Here is a 24,267-nt window from a genome sequence, read left to right on the forward strand (position 1 = left end):
TGTAAGAGATGTATATGAGTTTGAATTAGGGTTACATGAATGAGTGAAGAACAGAGAACAATTTTAAAGCTAAATCTATTGTAGTCCCAAACCATTATTTTTCCCCTGGATACGCTGGACATTACAGGGCCCTCTCTCCTCTTACCAAGATTTTAAAAAATTTATTTAAGTAGGAACAGAATAGACACACAGGTTCCTACAGACCATGCATGCATTTTTTTTCCCTACAGGAATGTACTTGTCATTTTTTTCAATTTTTTTAAACGTTTATTTATTTTTGAGACAGAGAGAGACAGAGCATGAACGGGGGAGGGTCAGAGAGAGAGGGAGACACAGAATCTGAAACAGGCTCCAGGCTCTGAGCTGTCAGCACAGAGCCCAGTGCAGGGCTCGAACTCACGGACCGCGAGATTGTGACCTGAGCCGAAGTTGGACGCTTAACCGACTGAGCCACCCAGGCGCCCCTTGTCATTTCTTTTTCAAAAAAATATAAAAACAAATGCAGACATCACATACCTTTGTAAATAAAATAAGACAGTACAAAAACAGCATATCATCATCTCCATCGTGCAGAAACCAAAGAGCTAGCAACCGAATACTTTCTAAAAATCCTAGAAAGTATATTGAAATGTTAATATTGGTTATCTTTGGGTGGTGAATGTGAGATCTTGTTTTCTGATCTTATGTTTTTTTCAGTGTTTTTCACATTTCCTACAATGAACATACTATTTCTTTTGAAATCATAACCACCCACAATATCATTTTACATTTTCTGTAACAAACAGCAATAAACATTATAGAGATTAAAACGTCACTGTCATCTGAGTTATTGGATAGTTAGCAAATGAGTTTTCCCCTCGTCCTTAACTTATAATAACTGTCGCAGGGCATTGTTTCTGCAGTTGTGCAGTCAGAGTCTACCGGAGTCCCAAAGGATCCCAGTCCTGCTTGATAAAACAAAACAAAACAAAACAAAACACGCACAAGACCTAAGTAAGCTCTCTGGATCTCAGTTGGGGTTAGAGACACACGAGGAATAACACCCTCGGCTGGCAACACATTTTGTGTGGGTATACAGAGAGGACTTGCCCAAGATCTGTCGGGGATTTTTCAACTCATCTGTGGACGCTCCGGTTGCCTAGTTACGAGCGCCACCTCCCCGCCCCCCGCCGTCCCGGGGGAAGGGGAGCCCGACCCTTCAGCCACTCAGCGGCCCGCACCACGGGCCGACGAATGCTGATTGGAGAAGCGAAAGGCGGTGCTTGGGGAGGGCCTTCCGCGCCTGGGAGAAACGTCAGCGCGTCGACGCGGGGTTTTCACTGGCGGGGCTACGCTAACACTACTCGGGTTTGGGTGTCTGCGCCTTTGGCCGAGCTGTGCCTGGGCGAGGAGGCCGTTGTTCGCTCGCCGGCCGGCGCGGTTACCGGGACTTGGCGCTGGGACTGACCACCTCGACCCCACTCCAGACTTCTCCGCCTCCGAGGTGCCTCGGAACGGCTGCGGCCGCCGGGACTCGGCCCGGGGCAACTAGGGGCCCTTCCTCGCTCGGGGCTCGGATGGGAGGCGTTGGGAGGAGCGGCCTGGGATGTTCAGTCTGATGGCCAATTGCTGCAGCTGGTTCAAGCGGTGGCGGGAGCCCGTCAGGTAAGCTGCACCCGGCTGGCCGGTGCCGTCCTAGGGGATTTGGACAGTTGCCCCCTGAGGGGCCTGTTGGGGCGCCACCTTTCCTCCGGGAAGAGTCGCTCCCAGGCCGTGGGGGATGGTTTTGCTCCCAGTTTGAATCGTCTCCGAGGGAGAGAGCAGGAGGTAGCTTTTTTGCCTAGTTACATTTCAGATTTCTCAGAATGCGTACTCTTATTATTTAAACGGGTTCGAATTTCTTAAGAAGTTGTGTCTTTTGCGTATGGAGTTGGAAACTACCCGTTGTGTGTTTTTCCTGACTTTTGTAATGGGATTTTTTTTTTTTTTTTTAACAGAGAAGCATGGGATACAGTTTTTATAACATCCACACATTATTTTCCAACACCCCCCACCCCCACCCCACACACACACTCACTCACTCACTCACTCACTGTTTTAAGGAGTTAGGTTTGAAATCTGGCTCCCCTGCTTAATAATTACATGAGTTAACCACTTTGGCCCCTCCTTTGTCATCGATTAAATGGGGGTGATAATCTCTGTGCCTTAAGAGTGTTGTATTAAGTGAGAATAGCTGATGGAAAGTGTCTTCCTAACTGTAGTGTAGCTTCAATTTTCATGTAACATCTAGTTAAGCCTTTAGTTGAAAAAGTCCACTTCTTAACCTTTCATTTTGGAATGCTAGATGTATTAATATTTAGCACCTGCTACTTGATATCCATTCATTTGTTGAGAAAATACCATGTGCCAGGTACCGTGCTAGGAAAGAGTCCGTGAAAATGACACTTTTTTAGGCTTACCCTATGAAGAAACCTTAAATTTGTTACTCCTTATAAATAATGTTGACTTTGGAATTAGACCAAGAGTAAATTATAACAAAGTTTTGATTTTCTTGTGATTTCCCATTTCCTAGTGAGCTTCAGTTATTCAGCATTTTGTCAGAGATCACAGAGAAGACTTTTGGGATACAAGAATAAACCTAAACTTTTACCCCAAAATTTTTTGTTAAATTTTATTGTCAAAAACACAAAGTCTCTCTTTTGTCTTCATAGCATTGATCTGTTTTCTTTAGTGTGCCAAACATGCGCAAGCCTCTCTTACCTAAAAAAAAAAAAACCCAAACCAAATGTTTTCTATTGCTGCTGTAACAAATTACTATTAACTTAGTGACTTAAAACACAAATTTATTACCCTGCATTTCTGAGGTCAGAAGTCTAAAATGGGTCAGCAGGGTTGCATGCCTTCTGGAGGCTCTATGAGAGGATCTGTTTTTCTTTGCCTTTTCCAGAGGGGTGGGAAGGGGGGGGTTGGGAAGAGGTTGCCTGCTGTCCTTGGTTTGTGGCCCCCTTCCTCCATCTTCAAAGCCAATTGCATAACATCTCTTTTGTCTGATCTTTTACCAGGACATTTAAGAGTCCCTTTTATAAGGACTCTTGTATTGAATTGGGCCATCCCAAAATAAGCTTCCATAAGAGATCCTTCACTTAATTGTGTCTGCAAAATCGGTTTGCCATGTAGGGTAACATATTCACAGGTTCCATCGATTAGGATGTGGACGTTGTGGGGAAGCCGTTATTCTGTGCCCACCATGATAAACAACCCTCTGTCCCTGCAGCTATGTTTGCTCTTTCCCTTCACTCCAGATGGAAGAGTTGGCTATGGATTCCTGTCTCTGACACTTTAACTCCTTTCCTCTCATGCATTCCTTAACTTCCTACATTAGGAGACTTCTGCCCAGAAGTTGTTCCTGCTACACCAGATGCTGCCTGGTTATTAAATCCAATGGATTCTTTTCAATCTCTTGGCATCATTTGACACGTAAGACCATTCTCTTCTTGAAATTCTCTGATTTTATTTTTTCTGAATTAAAAAGTTTTACCTTTCTATCTGTTGTCTTTTCTGTCTCTTTTTGGCATTTAGCCTTTCTTCATCTCACTCTCAAGTCTTCCCCAGGATTTTGTGTTCAACTCTCTCTTTTTTTCCGTATATTCTCCTTTCCTGGGCAATTTCACCACACAGAGACTTCAGCGGCTACTTAAACATTGACTCTCAAGTTCATATTTCCAGCAAAGACTCCTCTACTGCTTGAAGACTTACTTATCCTGTTCCACAAGAATCCTCAATCCCTGCGTATCCAAAATTGAACTTTATGTCCTCTCTCTTTTCTATGCTGAATTGCTTCTGCTTTCCTTTTACCCAAATCTAGCCAAGAGTGATTCTAGATACCTCTTTGGGCTTTGTTCTCTCAAATCATCAAGTCCTTTGGTTTCTACCTGTTTAATACCACTTATATGTCTTACACTCTTTTAGCCTTTCCATACCCACTGTTCTGTTGTAGCTAAACTTTCCATTATTTCTCCCCCAGATGTCTTTGACAGACTTTCCACTGTTCCCTTCTGATTGATTCTCTACACTGTTGCCAGTGGTCTTTTTCCTTTTTCCTCCTGTTGTGCCAGTTTTGGGGTACTTAAGTTCTCTAGCCCTCCATACCTCACCAAATGCCCTTCTTTTTTTTGGCTGTTCCTAATCATTCCTCACTTGTCAGTTGGGCAATTCTGTCAGGAAACTGTCTTTGCATTCCAGCTAGATTCTTTACCCTTTCATTGTGTTTGCTTTGCACCTTGTATTTGTCTCTACTTATCCATGTTTTGTAATGAAATGTTTATTCAGCTCTTCTCACTGGTCCTCTAGGATGGCTTGATGGCATGGATGGCTAAGCAAAAAAGTGGCAGATATTAGTTACCCTCAATCTCATACCCAAAGATTCCCATTTTGGTGTAGAATCTCTTACATATCTGTAAAGTTTCTTTTTATTGAAGTGTAACTGACATACAATATCTTATTAGCTTTAGGTGTATATCATAGTTATTCAATATTTTTATACAGTATCAAATGATCCCCATGGTAAGTGTAATTATGATTTGACATTATACAAAGTTATTATAGTATTATTGACTGTATTCCTGATGCTGTATATAACATCCCCATGAATTATTAATTTTATAACTGGAAGTTTGTATCTCTTAATCCCCTTCACCTATTTCACCTGCACACCATCTCTCCCCACTCTGGTAACCAAGTTTGTTTCTTGTCTCTGTCTCTGTTTTGTTTGTGTGTTATTTGTTTTTTAGACTCCACATATAAATGAAATCATATGATACTTGTCTTTGTCTGATTTGTTTCACCTAGCGTGATACCCAACAAGGTCCATCCTTGTTGTTGTAAATGACAGTATTTCATTCTTTTTCTTGACCAAGTAACATTCCATTGCATATCTATATAGTTCCTCTTCTAAATCTGTCCATCAATGGACACTTGGGTTGCTTCCGTATCTTGTGTATTGTAAATAATGCTGCAGTGAACGTGGGGGTGCATATATCTCTTCAAATTGGTATTTTTGTGTTTTTTTTGGATAGATACCCAGAAGCGGAATTGCTGGATCATATGATAGTTCTATTTTTAATTTTTTGAGGAGCTTCCGTACTATATGTTTTCCATCATGGGTGTGGTTGCACCAATTTACATTTCCACTAATAGTGTATGAGATTTCCCTTTTCACCACATCTCCACCAACACTTGTTATTTTTTGTCTTTTTGATAATAGCCAGTCTGACCAGTATGAGGTAATATCTTATTATAATTTTGATTTACATTTCCCTCATGATTAGTGATGTTAAGCATCACTGTGTGCCTGTTGTCTGTCTGTAGTTGTCTTTGGAAAGATATTTGTTCACGTCCTCTGCCTGTTTTTTAATCGGGTTGCTTTTTTTTTTTTCTTTTTTTGAGTTGTGTCTGTATATTCTCCTAAGTTTTATACATTTGGATATTAATCCTTTATTGGATGTATGATTTGCAAATATATTCTCTCATTCTTTGCCTTTTTGTTTTGTTGATAGTTTCCATATGTGTGAATTTTTAAACAATAGATAATAGAGTTGCTGTTTCACAGCTTTTTATTTATTTTTGCTCTAATCATAATTAACATCTTTTTGCAACATTACACGTTTCTCATCTTTTTAAGCAGAATAGTGTGTTCTATACATTCACCAAAGAATGTTTAATCATTCCTGTTATTAGATATTTAGGATATTTAAAATATTTCACTATTGTGAGCAGTGCTTGGGTGGGCATCCTTATATAAATATTTTTAGAAATGGAATTCAAGACCAAATGGTATGAAAAAGTTTAATGTATTTGATATCTGTTGCCAAATTGCTCTTCAGCAAGGCTTTAAAGAAAATCACTTGTTACTCCCACCAGAAGTATATAAAAGTGCCTTTTTCCCCTCAAAAAGTGAGAGTCATCACTTGTTTTTTCCAAGTTATAGGGGGAAATGCTATCTGCTTTTAGTTTCTATTTTCTGAGTTCCTAGTAAAATTATTTTTTCCCTTGGACTTTTGTATTTCTTGTTTTGGGAACTTCCCAACGATTTCCTTCTCTATTTTTCTATCGAGGCAAGTGCATTTTCTTACTGAATTTTCTAAAAGAGATTTTAAATGTATATAGTAGTAACCATTTCTCTGTAGTGTATATTGCAGATATATTTTTTTTGATTTGTTATATTTGTGAATTTTTGGTGGCATTTGAAGCATAACCATTAAAAACTTTTTTTTTATTGGGCGCCTGGGTGGCTCAGTCGGTTAAGCGTCTGACTTCAGCTCAGGTCATGATCTCGCAGTTTGTGAGTTCAAGCCCTGCATCGTTCGGATTCTGTGTCTCCCCCTCTCTCTGCCCCTTCCCTGCTCATGCTCTGTGTCTCTCTGTCTCTCAATAATAAATGTTAAAAAAATTAAAAAAAAAATTTTATTTAAATACACCACTCTTTCAGTGTAATAATTATATTCCATTATATGTATCCAAGATTATATTCACCTACACCTTTTTTCTAATATGTTCATATTTTAATTTTTAACATTTAAAACTCTACTGAAATTTATTTTGTGTATAGGGAACAGGCTTCATCCTGGACACAAACCCCCAAGTCATGGTGGTCAGTATATTCTGGACCTTGTAAACAGGTCCTTACCCTTACATATTATCATTTACATATTTTGAATGCCTATTATTTATACCAAGTAGCATCTTGGTATTAGTGCATTAGTGCATATAAAATATGATAGAATATGCAAGAATTGAAAGATGATTTCCAAGATTTTTAGCAAGAATAGAAAGCAGGATTTTGGAAGCAGTATAATTTTGCCTGGATCTTGAAGAAATTTGTGCTTCCCAAGCTTCCCATGGGCATGAATTCAGAAGTGGCTCGCCTAACAGAAGCAGAAAATTAATATCAATTTAAATGAAAAAAAATTGGCAACAAGAGTTATATAATATTATAATTAAAAAATAGGTAGGGGCACCCGGATGGCTCATTCGATTGAACGTCTGGCTCTTGTTTTCAGCTCAGGTCAGGATCTTCCCGTTTGTGGGATTGAGCCCTGCGACACAGGCTCTGTGCTGACAGCATAGAGCCTGCTTGGGATTCTCTATGCTACTCCCCCCGCCCCTCCCCGCTCCTCTGCCTGGCCTCTGCCCCTTCTCCCCCTGCATGTGCACATGTGCACGCTCTCTCAAAATAAATAAACATTAAAAAATAAAAGTATTTTTACTATTAATGTAAACAAAAAGAAAAATATACTAGGTACTCATGTGCCTATCACCCAGATTTTACAAGTATTAACTTTTGGTTAGCACATTTCTGCTTTTTTTCTAAAGAAAAATAGATAACAAATCTTTGAAGCTCCCTATATCCTATTCATCTCCTACCAATCCATCCCCAGAAGTAACCACTAGCTGGAATTAGTTTCTTGTCTACCTGTGTTTTTTGTTGTTACAATTCAGCCTATCTAAGCTTTACCGCAAATTTATTAGTAAATTGTCATTCATTTGGCCAAGTCTAAAGGAAGAGACTTAGATGTTACAGTAAGCACTGCAGATTAATGCTTTCTGTACATCACTGTGGTGTTTGGTAAGGCGTACATAGCCATGTTTTTTGGTTTAAATAAATATAACTATAAATCCTAGGCCATTTATAGAAATTGCTGAGTTTTTAATTTGTTAATTAAGCTGTACATACAGATTAGCAAGGATTATCTGATGTGCTGTACACAGAACTGGAATGTTTCACATTTCTTTTTAAACCCCTGTGGCTTCTTGTTTATCCTCAGTACGAAGTTTAGAATTTTAGGATAAAAAGGACTTAGAGACATTCGTATTCTACCTCTTTATATTTTAGGAATGAATAAATTGACACTAAAAATTTGACTTAAGATTTCAGAGTTAGCATATGATCTCAAGTTTGGTCCTCTTGCTATTTATTATTATTATGGTCCTCCATAAATTTAGGTAGTGATTTTGATGTAATATTATCCTGAACTCCACAGTTTGAATTAAAATGTCAGCAAATAATGCACTTGTACAATAAAATCACGCCATAATTTTTTTTTGGTAAATATTTTTTATTGTATCAATTTTTTTTGTGGTAGGTTTTTTCTTTCTCTTGTACATTTATCATAAAATAATGTTCCCACGTGTCTTCTCCTACATGTGTCTACATTACTTTTTAACTTTGGAACTTGCTTTATGTGGTTCCAAATATTTTCAGTAATATCAATTTGATGTGTCAGGTTTTTTTAGTGTTTTAGTGAAATATTTTATTTTGACTTGCAAAATATTTTTGAAGTTAGAAATAGTTTCTATGTAATTATCTCATTTGAGGTATTGTCTCCTTAGTTGATAGATCAGGAAGTTTAGAATTTTAGATGTTCAAATGATCGCAATAAAATCAGAGAAGATTAATAATTCAAATATTTTCTGAATCTGAGTTCAAAAGCCCAGTATTATGTTGCTTATATTTCTTACATATCAAATTATTTATCTGTTACATACAAAGAGACTTTGAAATTAAATATATAAAACAAGCTTTTGACTCTTAATCCCTACTTTTTTTTTTTTTTACTCAGAATTACTTCAGTTTTAAAAATCTTTCTCACCATTAATTATTTCCTTGAAAACTTGGGCACGTAAACTTCTTTGGTTTGGTGTAAGAAGATAAATAATTGTGATTACGTTTTCTAAGATTGAACGGTTACTTTTATGTGAAGATTAATATAAATTAAATCCATTATAATACTTTACCAACTGAAAATTATATATTTTCGTTTTACATAATGTTTAGTCAGGCAAATGGGGGAGTCGGAAAATATATTATGCTGTGTCATTCCGTAAAGATGCTTAATGTGTGCCCAGCACATTTGATCCTGGGGCTCCTGAGCTGATTGACAAGTTCCAGTAGAGGAGACTATGTGAGAAGTTGCATGAGAAAAATTAAGGTCTGTTTGCTGTGGTAGCATTGGACGGTCAGGAAGGACAGAAAGGACTAGGGGAATAGCAGGACTAGTAGGCCTACTGGAGGAGAGTGTCAGAAGAGGAGTCTGCAGAGTTGGGACTTGAGTCTGTTTAAGGATTTTAAGCAGAAAAATGCTATAGTTAGATTCCATCGACATCATGATTAGGTTTTATTAGCCGGATGCAATTCATGACCTCAGTATCCCTGTTACTAGGTAATCTACCTTCTGTTAGGTCCATAAACTAGGTTATGATTGTGACAGACCTAAGTCTGGGGTGATACTTGCAAGGTTCCTTGATGAAAACGAGCCACATGTTTATCTCTGTGCATGTATATAAATACTTTCTAAAATATTTTTCGAGAAAGAGAGAGACAGAGTGCAAGCCAGGGAGGGACAGAGAGCTAGGGAGAAGCAGGCTCCAGACTCTGAGCTGTTAGCACAGAGACTGACGTGGGGCTCAAACCCAGGAACCATGAGATCATGACCCAAACTGGAGTTGGATGCTTAACCGACTGAGCCACCCAGGCGCCCCTGTGTGCATATATATGATGCGAATAAATGACAGGCTAAACAAATGGTTCAATAGTAATAATTCAATAGTAATAATTATTACTTTTTACAAACCATTGTACTTAAACTTCCCATGGAAACTTCTGTTGACTAACTTCTTATTAGCGCTATAGCCTTGAGTAACTTGTACCTGCTCTGCTTGCAGGGACAGTAAGATGTAAATGATAGGATAAAATAGCTTTGAACTGTTGAGACATACTGTATAAATTCAAAGCATTGGTTATTGCAGGATTTGGGAAAAGATGAGAGCATTTTCTTCTGAGTTACTTAATTTGGGGCAATTGTATAAAAGATACTTTTATTTTGCAAAACTTTGCAGTATTTGATATTGATTGTCTCTTCACCCCTCTGGAAACTATTCCCGGTGCAGCCATTTCTTTGGTCTCATTTCTTTCTGACTGCAGTTTTAAGAGTTTTTTCAAAGGTTCTTGGGGTGCCATGTTCCCCTGGCTCTTCTCCGTCCTGTGCTCTCCCTGGGATCTTTCATCTCTTCTCATAGTTTTAATTACCAGGTGTGTCTCATAAACCCAAGACAGATCTTTCTGCAGCTTCAGACTTCAGTGTGAGATGAGCAAGCACTGCTGTCGACGTGTGTAAAACTGAAACCTGTTCATTCTCTTCTGTAATCTGGTTCCTGCCTGTTTTTGTGGTCTCATCTCATGGACTCCCTAGCTTAAATTTTGTGGTATAGTAAGAATAGCTATTGATTGAGCATTTATTTTGTGCCACAGACATTGAGCACTTCACTTGCATTGTCATATTTCATTTTACCACATCCCTATGGGATAGTTGTTATAATCTCATTTTACTGATAAAATTCTAAGAAGTTAAATAACATGGCCCAGCTCATATAGCTTGGAAGTGGCAAATCTGGGACTTGAATACAGGTCTCTCTAATACCAACTGTGTGCAAATATATCAGATTGCACACAATCCCTGTTATTTGTTCCTGATAAAAACATAGTCCTTCCCATCCCAGCCTTTCTAGTTTGATATATAATTAGAGACTCAGGGATAAACTGCAATAAGAATGAAGTGATAACTTCTGGGAAGGTCACATTGTTAACTATTTGTTGATACTAGTTCCTAAAGCAGAAGTATATCAGGTTTCCTTTACACTCAATGTGTAGTTGTAGTGAGTCGTGATTATGTATGATGAGCCTCTAGCAAGCATGGTCTCCTTTTGTTTAATACGGCTCTACTGAGGTGTGCTCTTAACCCCTGGGTTTAGCAACCCGATATCCTGCCAGTTCTCCCCTCCTTGGTATGGTATCTTCCCAGGCAGTGTTCTCAGTCTGGAATCTCTTCATTCTCCCTCCTTCTATTTGCACCTTTCCCTTGCTTGGCAAACTTCTCCACTTTAACAATTTAGCTGAGGCATTGCCTTGTGTAAAAAGCTTCCCTGATCTTCTGTATCTGTATCTCTAGGCTAAAATTATCTTGCCCTGTATTACTTAAACATCTTGCATATATAGATGTGCATATTCAACTGTCATAGTGTCACAATGTGCTAATATTTGTTTATGTTTTAGTCACTCTCATTAGAAGATGAGTACACTGAGATAGAAAACCATGTCTCAGGCATTTTTGTGTCTGTAATGCCTAATGCCTAATGTACTTTTATTGAATTACTGCCTGATCAAATGACTAAATGATTGTTTTTTTTGCTAGTGTCAACTTTTCCAGATGCTATGAACTTAAGAACACTGTATACTGTTTTTTTTTCAATTGAAGGATTAATGTACTTGATCAGTAATCATAAGATTAAAGGACATAGAATGTCTTCCATTTTTGTACCACAGCCAACTGTTCCCAGTGATAATTTACCATACTTTAAGCAGGTGTAATGACATGTACATTTTAACATGTGTTAGATTGTACATCTTCATGTTTTAAAACGTTGCATAGGATTTTGAGTGTTAGGTGAATGTTAACCTTTTAAATCCATTCTATTCTGAAAGTATAAATTCAATGCTTTGTTATCAGAGATTGCAGTAATTCATGCTGATTTTTATTTGTACTGCTAATGTTATGTTTATTCATTAAGACTTTAATGACCTCAAGTATTTAATTAAAGTCATGTTTTCAAGTATATAGCATAATGATCTAAAAAATTAACTACTTTCAACAGTAGTCAAAGTAAAAAAGAAATCTAGAGAGGCTTATTTTATGCCAGTCTCAGCATAATTATAATTTTCCAAAGTGATTTGTATGTTTGAAGGACTTTTTTTGTTTGAACCTAATATTTTAGTAAGAAAGGAAAGCATTTTTTTTTAAGTTTACTTATTTATTTATTTATTTAGAGAGCACAAGCAGGAAGGGGTAGAGAGAGAGAGAGAGAGAGAGAGAGAGAGAGAGAATCCCAAGCAGGCCCCACACTCTTAGCGCGGATCCCAGTGTAGGGCTTGAACTCACCAGCCGTGAGATCACGACCTGAGCTGAAACCAAGAGTCAGACACTTAACCGAGTGAGCCACCCAGGTGCCCCTAGAAAGGAAAGCTTTTAAAGTAAAAAGCAAATATCTTTGGTAGCTAGCTTTAAGAGCAGTGTTTCAAAATGTGTAATAGCAATTACTTGGAAGGTTTTTTAGGCCGACAGACAAGAATGGAGAGAAAACGTTAAGATGCAACCTGTGTAATACAGAAGGAAGGACAGCAACCTGTTTCTTGTTGTAAGGTATAGGAGGGCTAGGGATTGTGGATGTTTGTGTGCTGCTCTGTACAAGGTATATAATTAATATTTATAGAATAAATGATGCACATAAGCATACTGTGGGCATTTGTTCCCTCATGGTAATTGTTTTGGTTTATGGTCAGGTTTGAAGCATGGTGGATCTTGAAATGCATCATACATTTTTCAGAGGACAATTGAATTTGTTTTAATATCATTTTAATCTAATTCATTGTATATCTAGTAACTTGAGTTACCTAAAATATTACATAAATGTGACATTATCCATCCATCTCTTTTGGATAATCATTTATTGTATTTTGTTTAGGGAATTATTTTGTGTTTAAATCTTATTTGATATTTAGTAGTTATGAATTCTTCAAACAAAATAATAAATTTATATTCTTAAAAATCACACACAGTTCCTTAAGTAAATTCATATTTTTCAAAGTTGATAATGCAGGCAAAATTTCTGTATGCACAGAGATATCTGGACCTCAAATACAACCTCAGCTCCTTAAATTCGTGCCAGTACCATACTATCTTGATGATTACAGCTTTATAATACATCTTGAAGTCTGGACAGCTCCTTAAATTCGTAATCTGTCATGGTTCTCTTTGACATTCCCATTGACCCCACCACTGGCTGACAAGGTTGGGGTAAGGGGATGCTGCTAATTGTGGCTTACTTTATTCTTGCACTTACTCAAGCTTAGATATACTTCCATTCATTTCCCATGGTGGGTAGAGATGGTTGAAACATTTAGAAGACTAAGGCTCTTGGATAACAAAGGAAATTAATATGGAGAGTAAATTAACTTCATTCACAAAAACCAAAGCCCTCAACTACAAGGCCCCGCATGATCTGGCCTCTGGTGTCCTTCCCTGCTCCCAGTCCTTCCCTGCTCCATTCTCACTGGGTTTTACCACATTGACTTGCATGCTGATGCTAGAACATTCCTGCATACCCTCATGTCAATGCCTTTGGCCTGGGTGTTCTCTCTTGCCCTAGATATTTGCATGACTAACTCCCTCCTTCAAGGCCTTGCTTTGATTTTACCTTCTCAAGAAGGTCTGCCCTGATCACCCTAATGTAAAACTGCAGCCTGGCTCCCATCTCCATTCCTGCCTCCCTTTAGCCTGCTTTACTCTATATTCTTCTTTTTATAGTAACTAATCACCTTCTAACATACTACATAGCTTATAATGTACTTATTTCTTACATTTATTATTACTGTTTCTTTTCACTAACGTGTAAATTTAGTAAGGGAAGAGTTTCTGTGTCTGTTTTTGTTTGCTTTTTTTTGTTGCAGTCATTTGAATAAAAAGGTATATCTCAAGTACCTAGAACACTGGTGTCTAGCGTCCAGAGGGTGGTCAGTAACTATTTAATTGGTTTAATAAGCGACCAGTTTGGTTTTTGCAAGACCCAGTGTGTTCTTCCTCAGTGTGCAACCCCTAACTTGTCTGCCTCACACCTCAACTCTGTCCTTTCTTTTTGTTATATGAATCCTTTGAAGACATCTGGAATTAAAAACAAACAAACAAACAAAAAAACTCAACACAACATATCCAAGAGAGTCAGGGCTAGAGGGATGAAAGAACACCCCTTCTAACATCTAAGCTCTGTTTTTTTAAACTCTTCTTGAGATGATCCTCCGTGAAGATGAGTTGGCAGAAACCCTGACTGTATCGCATAGGAATGTGGCCCTGTGGTTTTAACACAACAGCTGTGTTATGCTGCGACTTTCTCTCTATATTCCCAAATCCATGGTGTTAATGAATGGTCTTCCCTCTTGTATTGTGCAGTGGTTCAGCCTGAAACAGAAATGAGCTTTAGTGGTAGACTGAATTGCCAAGATAATAGGACCATTATAATAGGTTTGTTCCTTTATACCTATGCCAGGTTTAAGAAGTCTCTAGGAATTAAGTGATTTAGGTTCTGGTTTTGACTCTAAGCAACTTGTCGTCTTACAAGTCTGGGTTTATGTTTCTTCGATTGTAAATTGAACTAGACTTTTTTTTTTTTTTTCTGATTCTCTGAAGTTTAGCTATGTCATCAAAAGTATTTTAAGCTTTATAATTTTAGGAACACTCTTCCAAAATATGTTAGCACTTAATAATCATGTTATTATACTGTATTTAAGATTTATACTTGGAAAGGTGCTGCATATCTAAAAACAGAGCTGAACACACCGTTGGTGTATGTGAATCTTTAGCCATGATAAATAGCTCATGTGTTAGAATCCTTTTCCTTCTTTCTCTTATTTCTTCTCTACCTTTTGTACTCTCTCTTGTACAACTTTCTTTTATTTTTTTCCTTTTTTGCTTATAGAACAAAAGGATGACACTTCAAGGATATTTCTCAAGAATTTTGTTTTTTGAATCTGTTTCATTCATTACTGAACTGCCTGGGGTCCAGCAGATTGTCCTATACGTAGTAGATGTTCCTTATATGTTGCTTGAGTGAATGAATTTGCTTTTATTTTCCCCTGATACTGGATTAACTCAAAAGTGATTTTTAAATTTTTATTATTTTAAGAAAGGTGACTCTTGTGATGGTGGGACTTGATAATGCTGGTAAAACGGCAACGGCAAAGGGAATCCAAGGAGGTAAGTTGAAAATGTTTCTTATTAAATTACTCTGAATTATTTATTTATGTAAATTGATTTGTTACATAATCATTTGGTACAGATAGTATACACTCCATCTCTTTGTATTCTTAGTAGACTTGTGGCTAATATGGGGAATAGATTCTAGCTTACTAGTACCAGCCTATTAACATGTTTCAGATGTGAATAAATGCAGAGGTGCAGAGGATCCTTGAGGTCTTTGATCAGATAAAAGGCATTACATCTGTCTTCTCAGCACAGGAGGGAAAAAGTAAAAAAAGGACATGCCCATCTTTAAGGGTACCTATCTTCCACTTGCATTCTCTTGGCCAGAATTTAGTCCCAAGGCTGCACCTAAATCAAACGGAGGTAGAAATACAGTTAGCCAGCATGTCTTTCCTTGCGCGTCTTGATTGTTTTTCAATATGATACGTAATTTTTATAGTTATGTTAAAAGTAGGGCCTCTTTTTTACTAAAGAGTTTTATGTCACTTATATTACATCTCATTGGATGTATTTACTTAGTCTTAATTTAATGCTGTTTACTACAACATAGAAGCAACTGTGCTAGTGGGTTTGTTGTGTACCCAGAAGATGTAGCATCAGCCAAGCATGAGTATGAATTGAGAAGAAACTTAACATATATTTTTTGCTGAAAAAGAATGTTGCAACAAGATACGCATACCAAATAGAGGCTTTTATTTATGGAGGTTTATGAAAGAAAATTAACACCTTGCAAAACTTGCTTTTGAAGGAAAATGTTTTGCCACCCCATATTCTACCATGTAATATTAGATATAAATTGTGTATTATCACCTGTGGATTCTTATGGTACCCCTCGTGCTATCTCCTAGCTTATATCCTCGCAGAGCACTGACTGTCATCATCTTATCCAGGGGCTGGCAAACTTCTTCTGTTAAAGAGCCAGATAGTAAATATTTGAGACTGAGGATCACGCAGTCTCTTTCCCAACTATACAACCCTGACATAATAATGCAAAAGCAACCATAGGCAATATGTAAACAAATGAGCATGGCCACCTTCCAATGAAACTTTGTTTATGGACACTGAAATCTGATGTGTTATGAAATACTATCCTTTTGATATTTTTTGCAGTTATTTTAAAATGTGAAACACATTCTTAGCTTGAGGGCCATATAAAAATAGTGAGCCAGATTTGGCCTGCAGGCCATGACTGCTCATCTAAACATCTTCACTTCTTCCATTTCTTCAAAGCCTTACATTCAAGGGAGTAGAATCTAAGAATCAGACTATCTAATTTCTTGTGTGTACTTAGAACACCCTCTTTCCATTAGGATCTTTCTCTTCTGATTTTCACCTCCATATATCCATCAGTTTCTCTTTCTGAGTTTAGAAAAAAAATACTCAGGGTGTTACATCATGAACAAAAAGTCAAAGCTGCTTTCCACTTTGAGCTCCCCTCTGGTTCTGTTTTTGTTCTTTATCTCATATTTGTTTACTCCTCAGCCTACTCCACTGGCTGATTTCTTACCTTTTTTCTTTTTTTAAAGATTCCAGTTATGTAGAGCTACATGAAATTTTCCAGTGGAACCTTTTCATGCTTTTGTATTTGTTTATGCTCTTCCCACTTGTCTTAGTAGAGGGAATATCTGCTTTTAAAGCAGAATATCTAAATGTCTCTAAAGATGGTTTTTTTGTTATATAGTCTCCTTTTTGAAGTCTTTTCCAACCTCTTGCTACCTTTACCCATTCCCATCACCATCAGTAGACTTGGCTACTTCCTCTGCTTTGGACTATACTTACCTATACCTGCTTGTATCACTACTTAATTACCCCCTTTGTTCCTGTATCTCTTCACCTCTCCAGACCATAAATTCCCAAAGGGCAGTTTTACTCATTTTGGTGTCTCAGTTCAGCCATGCCATAGGTGTAGTAGGTGGTCTTCTTACAACATATCTGCCATGGCTTCCACTCTTCAGCTTATTTCTGCCTCATTTCTGTTTCTTTTCTTCCCTTTCTCCCTCCCCCCCCCCCCCCACATTTCTTTTGGGATATATCTGCTTCTCTTCTAACTGTAGTGTCTAAATCCACATCCTCAGTGTCTTTCATCTAGAATGTTATAGCTTTCTAATCAAGGAATACTTTCCATACCTTGACCTTTGCTTCTTTCAATCAACTTCTCTTTTTTTATGGCTGCCAAAGTGATTGTAGTCATTGGATATAGGTTCAGTTGTCCTAACAAGAGACCTAAAATAACAATGGCTTAACAAAATAGAATTTTATTTCTCATAATAGTGCATGCAAAAGTAGTGTAGGGCTGGCATAACACCCCCATGGTGTTATGTTCCTTCTCCTCTTTTTTTTTTTTTTTTTTTTTTTTCCCCCTTGCCTACCTGGTCCAAAATGGCTCACTAGTACTGTGCATTTCAGCTGAGGGAAGAGGTAAAGTGGAAGGGAGGCCATTTTCTTTTCCTTTAAGGGCATGGACTAGAAGCTGCCACATCACTTCAGTGGTATTTTGGAGCTGGCTCTTACTTGCTCTTATTGGCTTATATCAGCTATCGAGATCCAGTTAGGTATATCCCTTCCCAACCGTGTGTTCCGGTACCTCACACTGGTAGTTTGAAATTGGCCATAGTGGGAGTATTCACACCATGGAAAATGACAAACACTACATATCAAAGTCCTGCAAGAGAGGTTAAACATTTAATGCTACACCACTAGCTCACTATCTAGAATATGTTCTAATAGCCATTCCTAGCTGCCACAGAGGCTAGGGATTTAAGTCTTTACCCTAAATAGGTATGTGCTCAGCTAAAAAACTAGGATTCTCTGACTGTCCAGTGCTATTTCCTAATAATTTCTAAGGAACAGTTGTTTTTTGGGTAGCAAAATTCTTCTTTGTGTAAATTCGTCCCTAGCATTGTTGGATATTAAAATATCTTCATTGTATTACAGTTGTTTGTTTATGTTTCCCCTTTTCTCCTCTATGTAAGAGCTCTGTAAGGTCAGAAGATGGATCTTATTATTGTGTATCTAGGACCTTGCACGGTGCTTAGCATACAATAGATGCTCAATAAATAAGTTATCGATGATATATTTCACTTTATCTTGGACTTCGCAGAGATTGTCTTAGCACATATACTTTACCGAAATCCTCAGGGTTGGGGACCATTTGTCTTTGTACCCCTGGTTATTATATGATCCCTGATCTATAATAGACACATGATAAATGGCTACTAGCATGAATGGATGGATAAATATGTGTGGCATGACAAAAGGAAGGATGGATGTAAGAACAGTAGCTTCAGCTGTCATGGCAGTCTGTAATGTTGAGCCACTATGTACTTTGTGCTAAGTACTAAGGATACAACGATTGGTTCCAGCTACTGGGAAGGTATAGGCTATTGTGAGGACTGGCAAGAAGACAGAATATTATGATAGTGCAGGTGATACTGAAAGTAGGAAGGAATTATCAGAAAGGATTTATAGGGAAGTTGTATCCAGAACATTTAGTCCTGAGTCTTGAAACACAGGACCGTGAGTAGGAACCAGAGGAAAGGATAGACAAATCAGGGAGGGAAGACTTTTAAAGTTCTGACCTGGATTTGAGTCCTGGCTCTGCCTACCATATAACCTTAAAAAAATTACCTAATTTGAATTGGTTTCCTGAGAATGTTGCCATCATTTTATCTGTGCTTATGTTGCTCTCCTGCCTAGAATGTTCTTCTCCCTTCTTTATTATAATTTTGTGGTTTTTAAGACTTCATTTTTATTTCACGGCCTTTCTGAAGCCTTTGTGTACCATAACTTTCCCCTCCCTCCTCTTTACCCTTTTCCTCTTGAATGCCCTCAGTCTTAGTCTGGGCTGCTATACCAAACCATAGGCTGGGTGGCTTAAACAACAGTTATTTCTCACAGTTCTGGAGGTTGGAAGTGTGAGGTCGGGGTGCCAGCATGGTTGGGTTCTTGATGAGGGAGTCCTCTTCCTGATTTACAGACAATTATCTTCTTTCTGTGTTCTTATGTGGTGCAGAGAGACACAAGACAAACTTTCTTGTGTCTCTTTTTATAACGGTAGTAATCCCATCATGGGGACTACACCCTCATGACCTCACTGAAACCTAATTACTTCTCAAAGGCTCCACCTCCAAATACCATCACATTGGGGATTAGGGTTTTAACATAGGAGTTTTGCAAGGTGGTGGGGGAAAGGGGGGGCATGGACACATGTAATCTATAACATCCTTATAGTATCCTCTCCAGACTTTTTTCATAGAAATATAGATTCTTGTGTTAATTCCATTAATACATATCTGTTGATATTGTACTGTATGTTCTTTGAGGACAGCAACCCTATCTTATTCATCTTTACATCCTAATGCCTAACAAATTCCTGGTACTGAGTAGGTGTCTATACGTATTAGTTCCCTCATCCCTACTCCAGCATAGTTGATTTATTTGCGCTGATAATTTCCTGGGGTTACCTCTAAACTCGTATTCAAAGATGGCTGCCTGTTTTAACTATGGAAACCAATTCTGGCCTGGATTAGATCCATTTGTTTTAGATGTCCAGGGTAATCCTGTTTTAGGAATATCACGCTGCTTAAATTGCTTCTAAACTTTTCTTTTTCTCCTAGATAAAGAAGACCTTAGAAAAGTGTGACTTGTAACGTCTCTGCTAACTTTCTAGGGAGTTGTTTAAATTTTTTTTTAATGTTTGTTTATTTTTGAGAGAGAGAGAGAGCGTGCGCAAGCAGGGGAGGGGCAGAGCGAGAGGGAGACACAGAATCCAAAGCAGGATCCAGGCTCTGAGCTGTCAGCACAGAGCCTGATGTGGGTCTCAAACCCATGAGCCGTGAGATCATGACCTGAGCCAAAGTCAGAGGCTTAACCAACTGAGCCACCCAGGTGCCTCTAGGGAGTGGTTTAAACTACACTAAAGTAGTTGCTGAAAGGGAGTAGTACGTGGCAAGTCTGTTGTCCAGTCGCACCTAAGCCTAGCAGCAAATGCCTTTCAAATTTATCTTTGTAATAGCAAATATTCTGTTGAATGTGGGAATAATAACACCAGTGTTATTCAACAGAGCTTTCTGCAATGATAGAAATGTTCTGTATTGGCTCTGTCTAGTAGTAGTGTGGGCCACTAGCCTTGTGTGGCTCTGAGCACTTTAAATCTAGATAGTTCAATTGAGCAACTGAAATTTTAATTTAATTTTAATTGATTTTAATTTAAAAAGCCTAGTGTAGATTGTGGCCATTGTAAACAAAGTCCAATGGAGTAATGTTTGTTGTGGATTCTGGTGGTGAAGAGAGAGTGAAAGAGACAAACATGAAGTTTGAACTCTTCTTCATAACCATTGAGTCACCAGGTTCTATTAATGTTTCATGAGTTCTCTCTTTCCATTCTTCTCATTTTCATATCTCTCTGAAAAGTGGCCGTCACTCTCATTTCTAGTCAGCTCTAGAGATTTTGCAAAGATGTACCTTAAAAAAGCACTACTTTAGTCACATTAATTATATGATTGGTCTGCTGAAATACCTTCAGCTTCCATTTCTCTGTCTTCAGAACTCTCTTAAGTCTGCATTCCCAATCTTAAGGGTTTGCGCCAAAGTTCAGTTTGTACTTTCTTTCCTTTGCTATTTCTGCTACTTAGCTCACTCTTTTGCCTGTCTACATACTACCTAGCTTTAAGGCCTAAGTCTGAGCTCTTAGTTGAAGTCTTTCTTGAACCTTAGTTATCTTTTTAATGTTGTCATTATTACCACCCCCTTGGCAGTTATAATCATGCATCCTGTGCCTTCTTTGTATTGTCATATACAGAAGTCCAAAAAAATTCAATTTTAAATTTATGAAAACATATGAAACATGTTCCTTAGAAGCAATGAAATCTGCTCTATGTTTGTAAGCTGTCCTGAAAAGTTTTTTTATTTCAATTATAGCTTTAATTCAGTAGTTTGAAAAGAGTGGTCCTACTCTTCATAGCTTCTCCCATTCTTTGGTTCTTCTCAACTATTCTCTAAATATTCAGTTTTTCTGTATAGCTTCACAGAAGTTGTAATGGTCCCTGGGGATGGCTGTAGTGTTGAAGGGTTGAAATTTTTATTGTTTGTAACTTGGAGAGTCAATAGCCTTAAAGGCAAGAGTTCATTTATTTATTTATTCCTTCTACAGATATTTATTAAGTACCTGTTATATGGTAGACATTATTCTAGGAGCTGGGGTCAATACAAAACAAATAAGCAAAATACAGACATTTTTATCTGCATGGAGCATAAATTCTGGTTGGATATTTTATAGTATCTACCCTTCTCCATATCTACCAGTATGCTTAGATGTAAAGCTTAGTGTGTAAGCAAATAATAAACATTCCAATTAAGACTAAATTATGAAAAATACTTTTTATGTCCTTTAATTTGTGTAGTTAATGTTATTAATTTAAAGTCTAAGGTTGTTTCTTTTGTGTGATTTGAAACAGAGTATCCTGAAGATGTAGCTCCTACTGTTGGATTTTCCAAAATTGACCTCAGACAAGGCAAATTTGAAGTCACCATCTTTGACTTGGGAGGTGGAAAAAGAATTCGGGGTATCTGGAAGAATTACTATGCTGAGTCCTATGGGGTAATATTTGTTGTGGATTCCAGTGATGAAGAGAGAATGGAAGAGACAAAAGAGACAATGTCAGAAGTGCTAAGACATCCTAGGATATCGGGAAAGCCTATACTGGTGTAAGTAATGTTGGTGTCATTGTAAACACAGGAGCAGTGGCATTAGCCAATAAAAAAATTTACCTAAGTTCCAAAATAAGCTAAAATAAGCTGAATAAGCTAAAATCATCATGTCCTAGTATAATAAAATGTATGCAGTTAACGAGATTGTTTATATAGTGAGACCTTATTGTGATGTTCTCTGTAGGGATTAAGGGTTGAGGCTATATTATAAAGAAGAGTTATACTTCAGTCTTCTGGGTATTCAAATGTAAACTCTTTGTTTTGTTTGATAATTTACTTTTTATCAAATTTTGCATTTTGAAATGACCTATTAATAACATTCTAGAATGGTTTTCAGAAAATTTTTTGCCCTCTTTTAATAACTTATTTATGTTTTGCCTTTGTCCTGTTTTTCTTAAAGAGTATTCTTGTCTGGAAGTTATTTAAAAAGTTTATTCTTCTAATGCCACACTGATTTCCAAATTTTTATTTCTATATTTCCAAATTGAATATGTGATCTGTGTTATCAACTTAGTCATATGCTTGTATCACTTTGTCCAGCTGCCTAACACTCTTTACAAAGTGACAAAGGACTTTTACACCACCTGCCCTCATAGCCTTTCTGCATAGTAAACACCAGATGGTGCTGTACCTATAAGACGTAGTATAAAGTGAAAGTTCTTTAAGTTGCTCTTAAAATCAGAACGAGTTGAATGTGTGCCCTTGCCTTCTTGTCCTTTTTCCTCATGCTTGTTTCATTACTGAGGATTAAAAAAAAAACAAAAAAAACAACCTGCTTACCACATGGTTAAGTGAGAAATTATAAGCAGAGTTTCTTAGTGGTTCTCAGTAGTAAATGAACATTTTTAAATGAGGCAGTTTGGAAGCTCTGATTACACGAAGTAAGACTTTATGGCATTATTTATTAGTACAGGTTTTATGGCTTAATTTTTACACATTTAACCAATTAGAAAAGTGATTTGTGTAATAAATTCTTACCTTTATTGAATCTGAAGGAAAGTTTAATAGACATATATATGAAGAATGAATTTTGTTGAACCACATAGGCTTAATTAGTCTCTACACGTTTAAGCAAAGAACCAGCGTCTTCTAAAGTAAAAAGTATTAATGACTGAGAAGACTGATGCTCATGTGTAACATAATCGTGTGTGTAGTTTTTAACCTAATAGTCATTTACTGAATTTATTCATTTATTAATTCGTGCATGTGTTAATGAAGCAAATATTTACTGAGCATCCACTATGTGCTAGTCATTGTTCTGGTGATGGGGATACCGCTGGGAACAAAACAATATAATCCATGGGTGGCCTCAGAAGCTTACATTCTAGGGCTGGAGACACACAGTAAATGTAATAAATAAGTTATAGCAGACATTCGGTGATAAGTATATTGAAAAAAAAGTAAAGATCTCTTATCCTATGGTGGTGGTATGGCAGGGGTATGTTGCTCTTGTAATCAGGATAATCATAGTGGGTCTTACTGAGGAGATGACACTTGAGGAGAGAGAGGCAGTCAGGCAGATGTATGTGGAAAAGCCCCGAGATGGGAGCATGCAGTTCATAAGCGACTGCAGTTATCACTGAAGAATCAAATAACAGCAGGAGGCCTGCTTCCAATTCTTTCACCTCCCTCACCTAATAGATTGTCAGAATAGAGGTGAAAAAACCCAGAAAACCTCCAACTAGGGGATTGCTTCACTATTATAATTTTGTGGTCAGTGAGATCTCACAAAGACATGAGAGTTCATTATGGATACTATAATATGCTTGTGAAATATAGAATGATTTGCCATTTGACCAATTTTCATCTGGGGAATTTTACAACCAAAGGGTTCTTATTAATAAAGGTAAACTGCTTTTTGAAATGAGTGTGCTTAAAAAGTATACAAAACATTCAAAAAGAGCACATTGTTAATAAATTTAGAACATGTAGGGAAGAGTGAGTTCAAAAACGTCGATCAAGGGGTGCATAGGTGGCTCAGTTGGTTAAGCATCGATTCTTGATCTCGGCTCAGGTCATGATCTCAGGTTTTGTGAGTTCAAGCCCCACATCGGATTCTGTGCTGACAGAGCTTGGGATTCTGTCTCTCCCTCTCTCTGCGTCCCCCCACCCCTAGTCCCCGCTCTCAAAATAAATAAATAAACTTAAAAAAAAAAAAGTTGATTGACCATGCAGAGCCAACCACTGCTAACATTCTGATGAATTTCCTATGCATAGTTTTGCAAAATTCATAATATATACTGTTGTATATAATATATAATAATTTGTACCTCACCTTTTTACCTTTTATGTATTTTTTTAAGTTTTACTTACTTTGCGAGAGAGAGAACGCATGAGCAGGGAAGGGGCAGAGAGAGGGAGAGAGAGAATTCCAAGCAGGCTCTGTGTTATTAGTGTGGAGCCCAATGTGGGGCTCGATTTCATGAACTGTGAGATTATAACCTGAGCCAAAATCGAGAGTCTGACGCTCAACTGACTGGGCCACCCAGACTCCCCTTAATTTTTATTTAAAAAAAAAAAGTATATATATATACACACATATACGTATATATGTATATACATTTATTTATTTATTTTTAAGTAAGCTCTCATGACCCCAAGATCAAGAGTCACATGCTTTTCTGACTAAGCCAGCCAGGAGCCCCTGTATTTCATCGTCTTTCATATGTTTCTAAACCCCTCTTAAATATCTACCCCAAACCTGTGTTTGGAAATT

The 24,267-nt window shown here is 37.5% G+C and overlaps 2 protein-coding genes across 5 annotated transcripts in view; one reads left to right on the top strand and one right to left on the bottom strand.

Moving 5' to 3' along the window:
• The window catches only part of PROS1 (protein S), a 74,459-nt gene extending 73,353 nt beyond the window's left edge, over positions 1-1,106 (bottom strand). The window contains exon 1 of one of the 2 annotated variants that reach the window (XM_042955731.1): positions 1,090-1,106. The gene's annotated coding sequence lies outside the window, so the exon portion shown is untranslated. Of the gene's footprint in view, positions 1-984; positions 1,054-1,089 lie in introns of those variants that run through there. The other variant, XM_042955730.1, reaches the window with a different exon arrangement.
• A 223-nt stretch (positions 1,107-1,329) lies between these two features.
• ARL13B (ADP ribosylation factor like GTPase 13B) overlaps positions 1,330-24,267 on the top strand; it is a 66,843-nt gene continuing 43,905 nt past the window's right edge. For all 3 annotated transcript variants that reach the window (XM_042955248.1, XM_042955250.1, XM_042955249.1), the window contains exons 1-3: positions 1,330-1,644; positions 14,767-14,837; positions 21,299-21,548. In XM_042955248.1, coding sequence (XP_042811182.1) covers positions 1,586-1,644; positions 14,767-14,837; positions 21,299-21,548 — 380 coding nt within the window. In that variant the 5' untranslated portion in view covers positions 1,330-1,585. The remainder of the gene's footprint in view (positions 1,645-14,766; positions 14,838-21,298; positions 21,549-24,267) is intronic.

This window comes from Panthera leo, chromosome C2 (genome assembly GCF_018350215.1).
Source record: "Panthera leo isolate Ple1 chromosome C2, P.leo_Ple1_pat1.1, whole genome shotgun sequence".
In the NCBI taxonomy this organism is placed as follows: Eukaryota; Metazoa; Chordata; class Mammalia; order Carnivora; family Felidae; genus Panthera; species Panthera leo.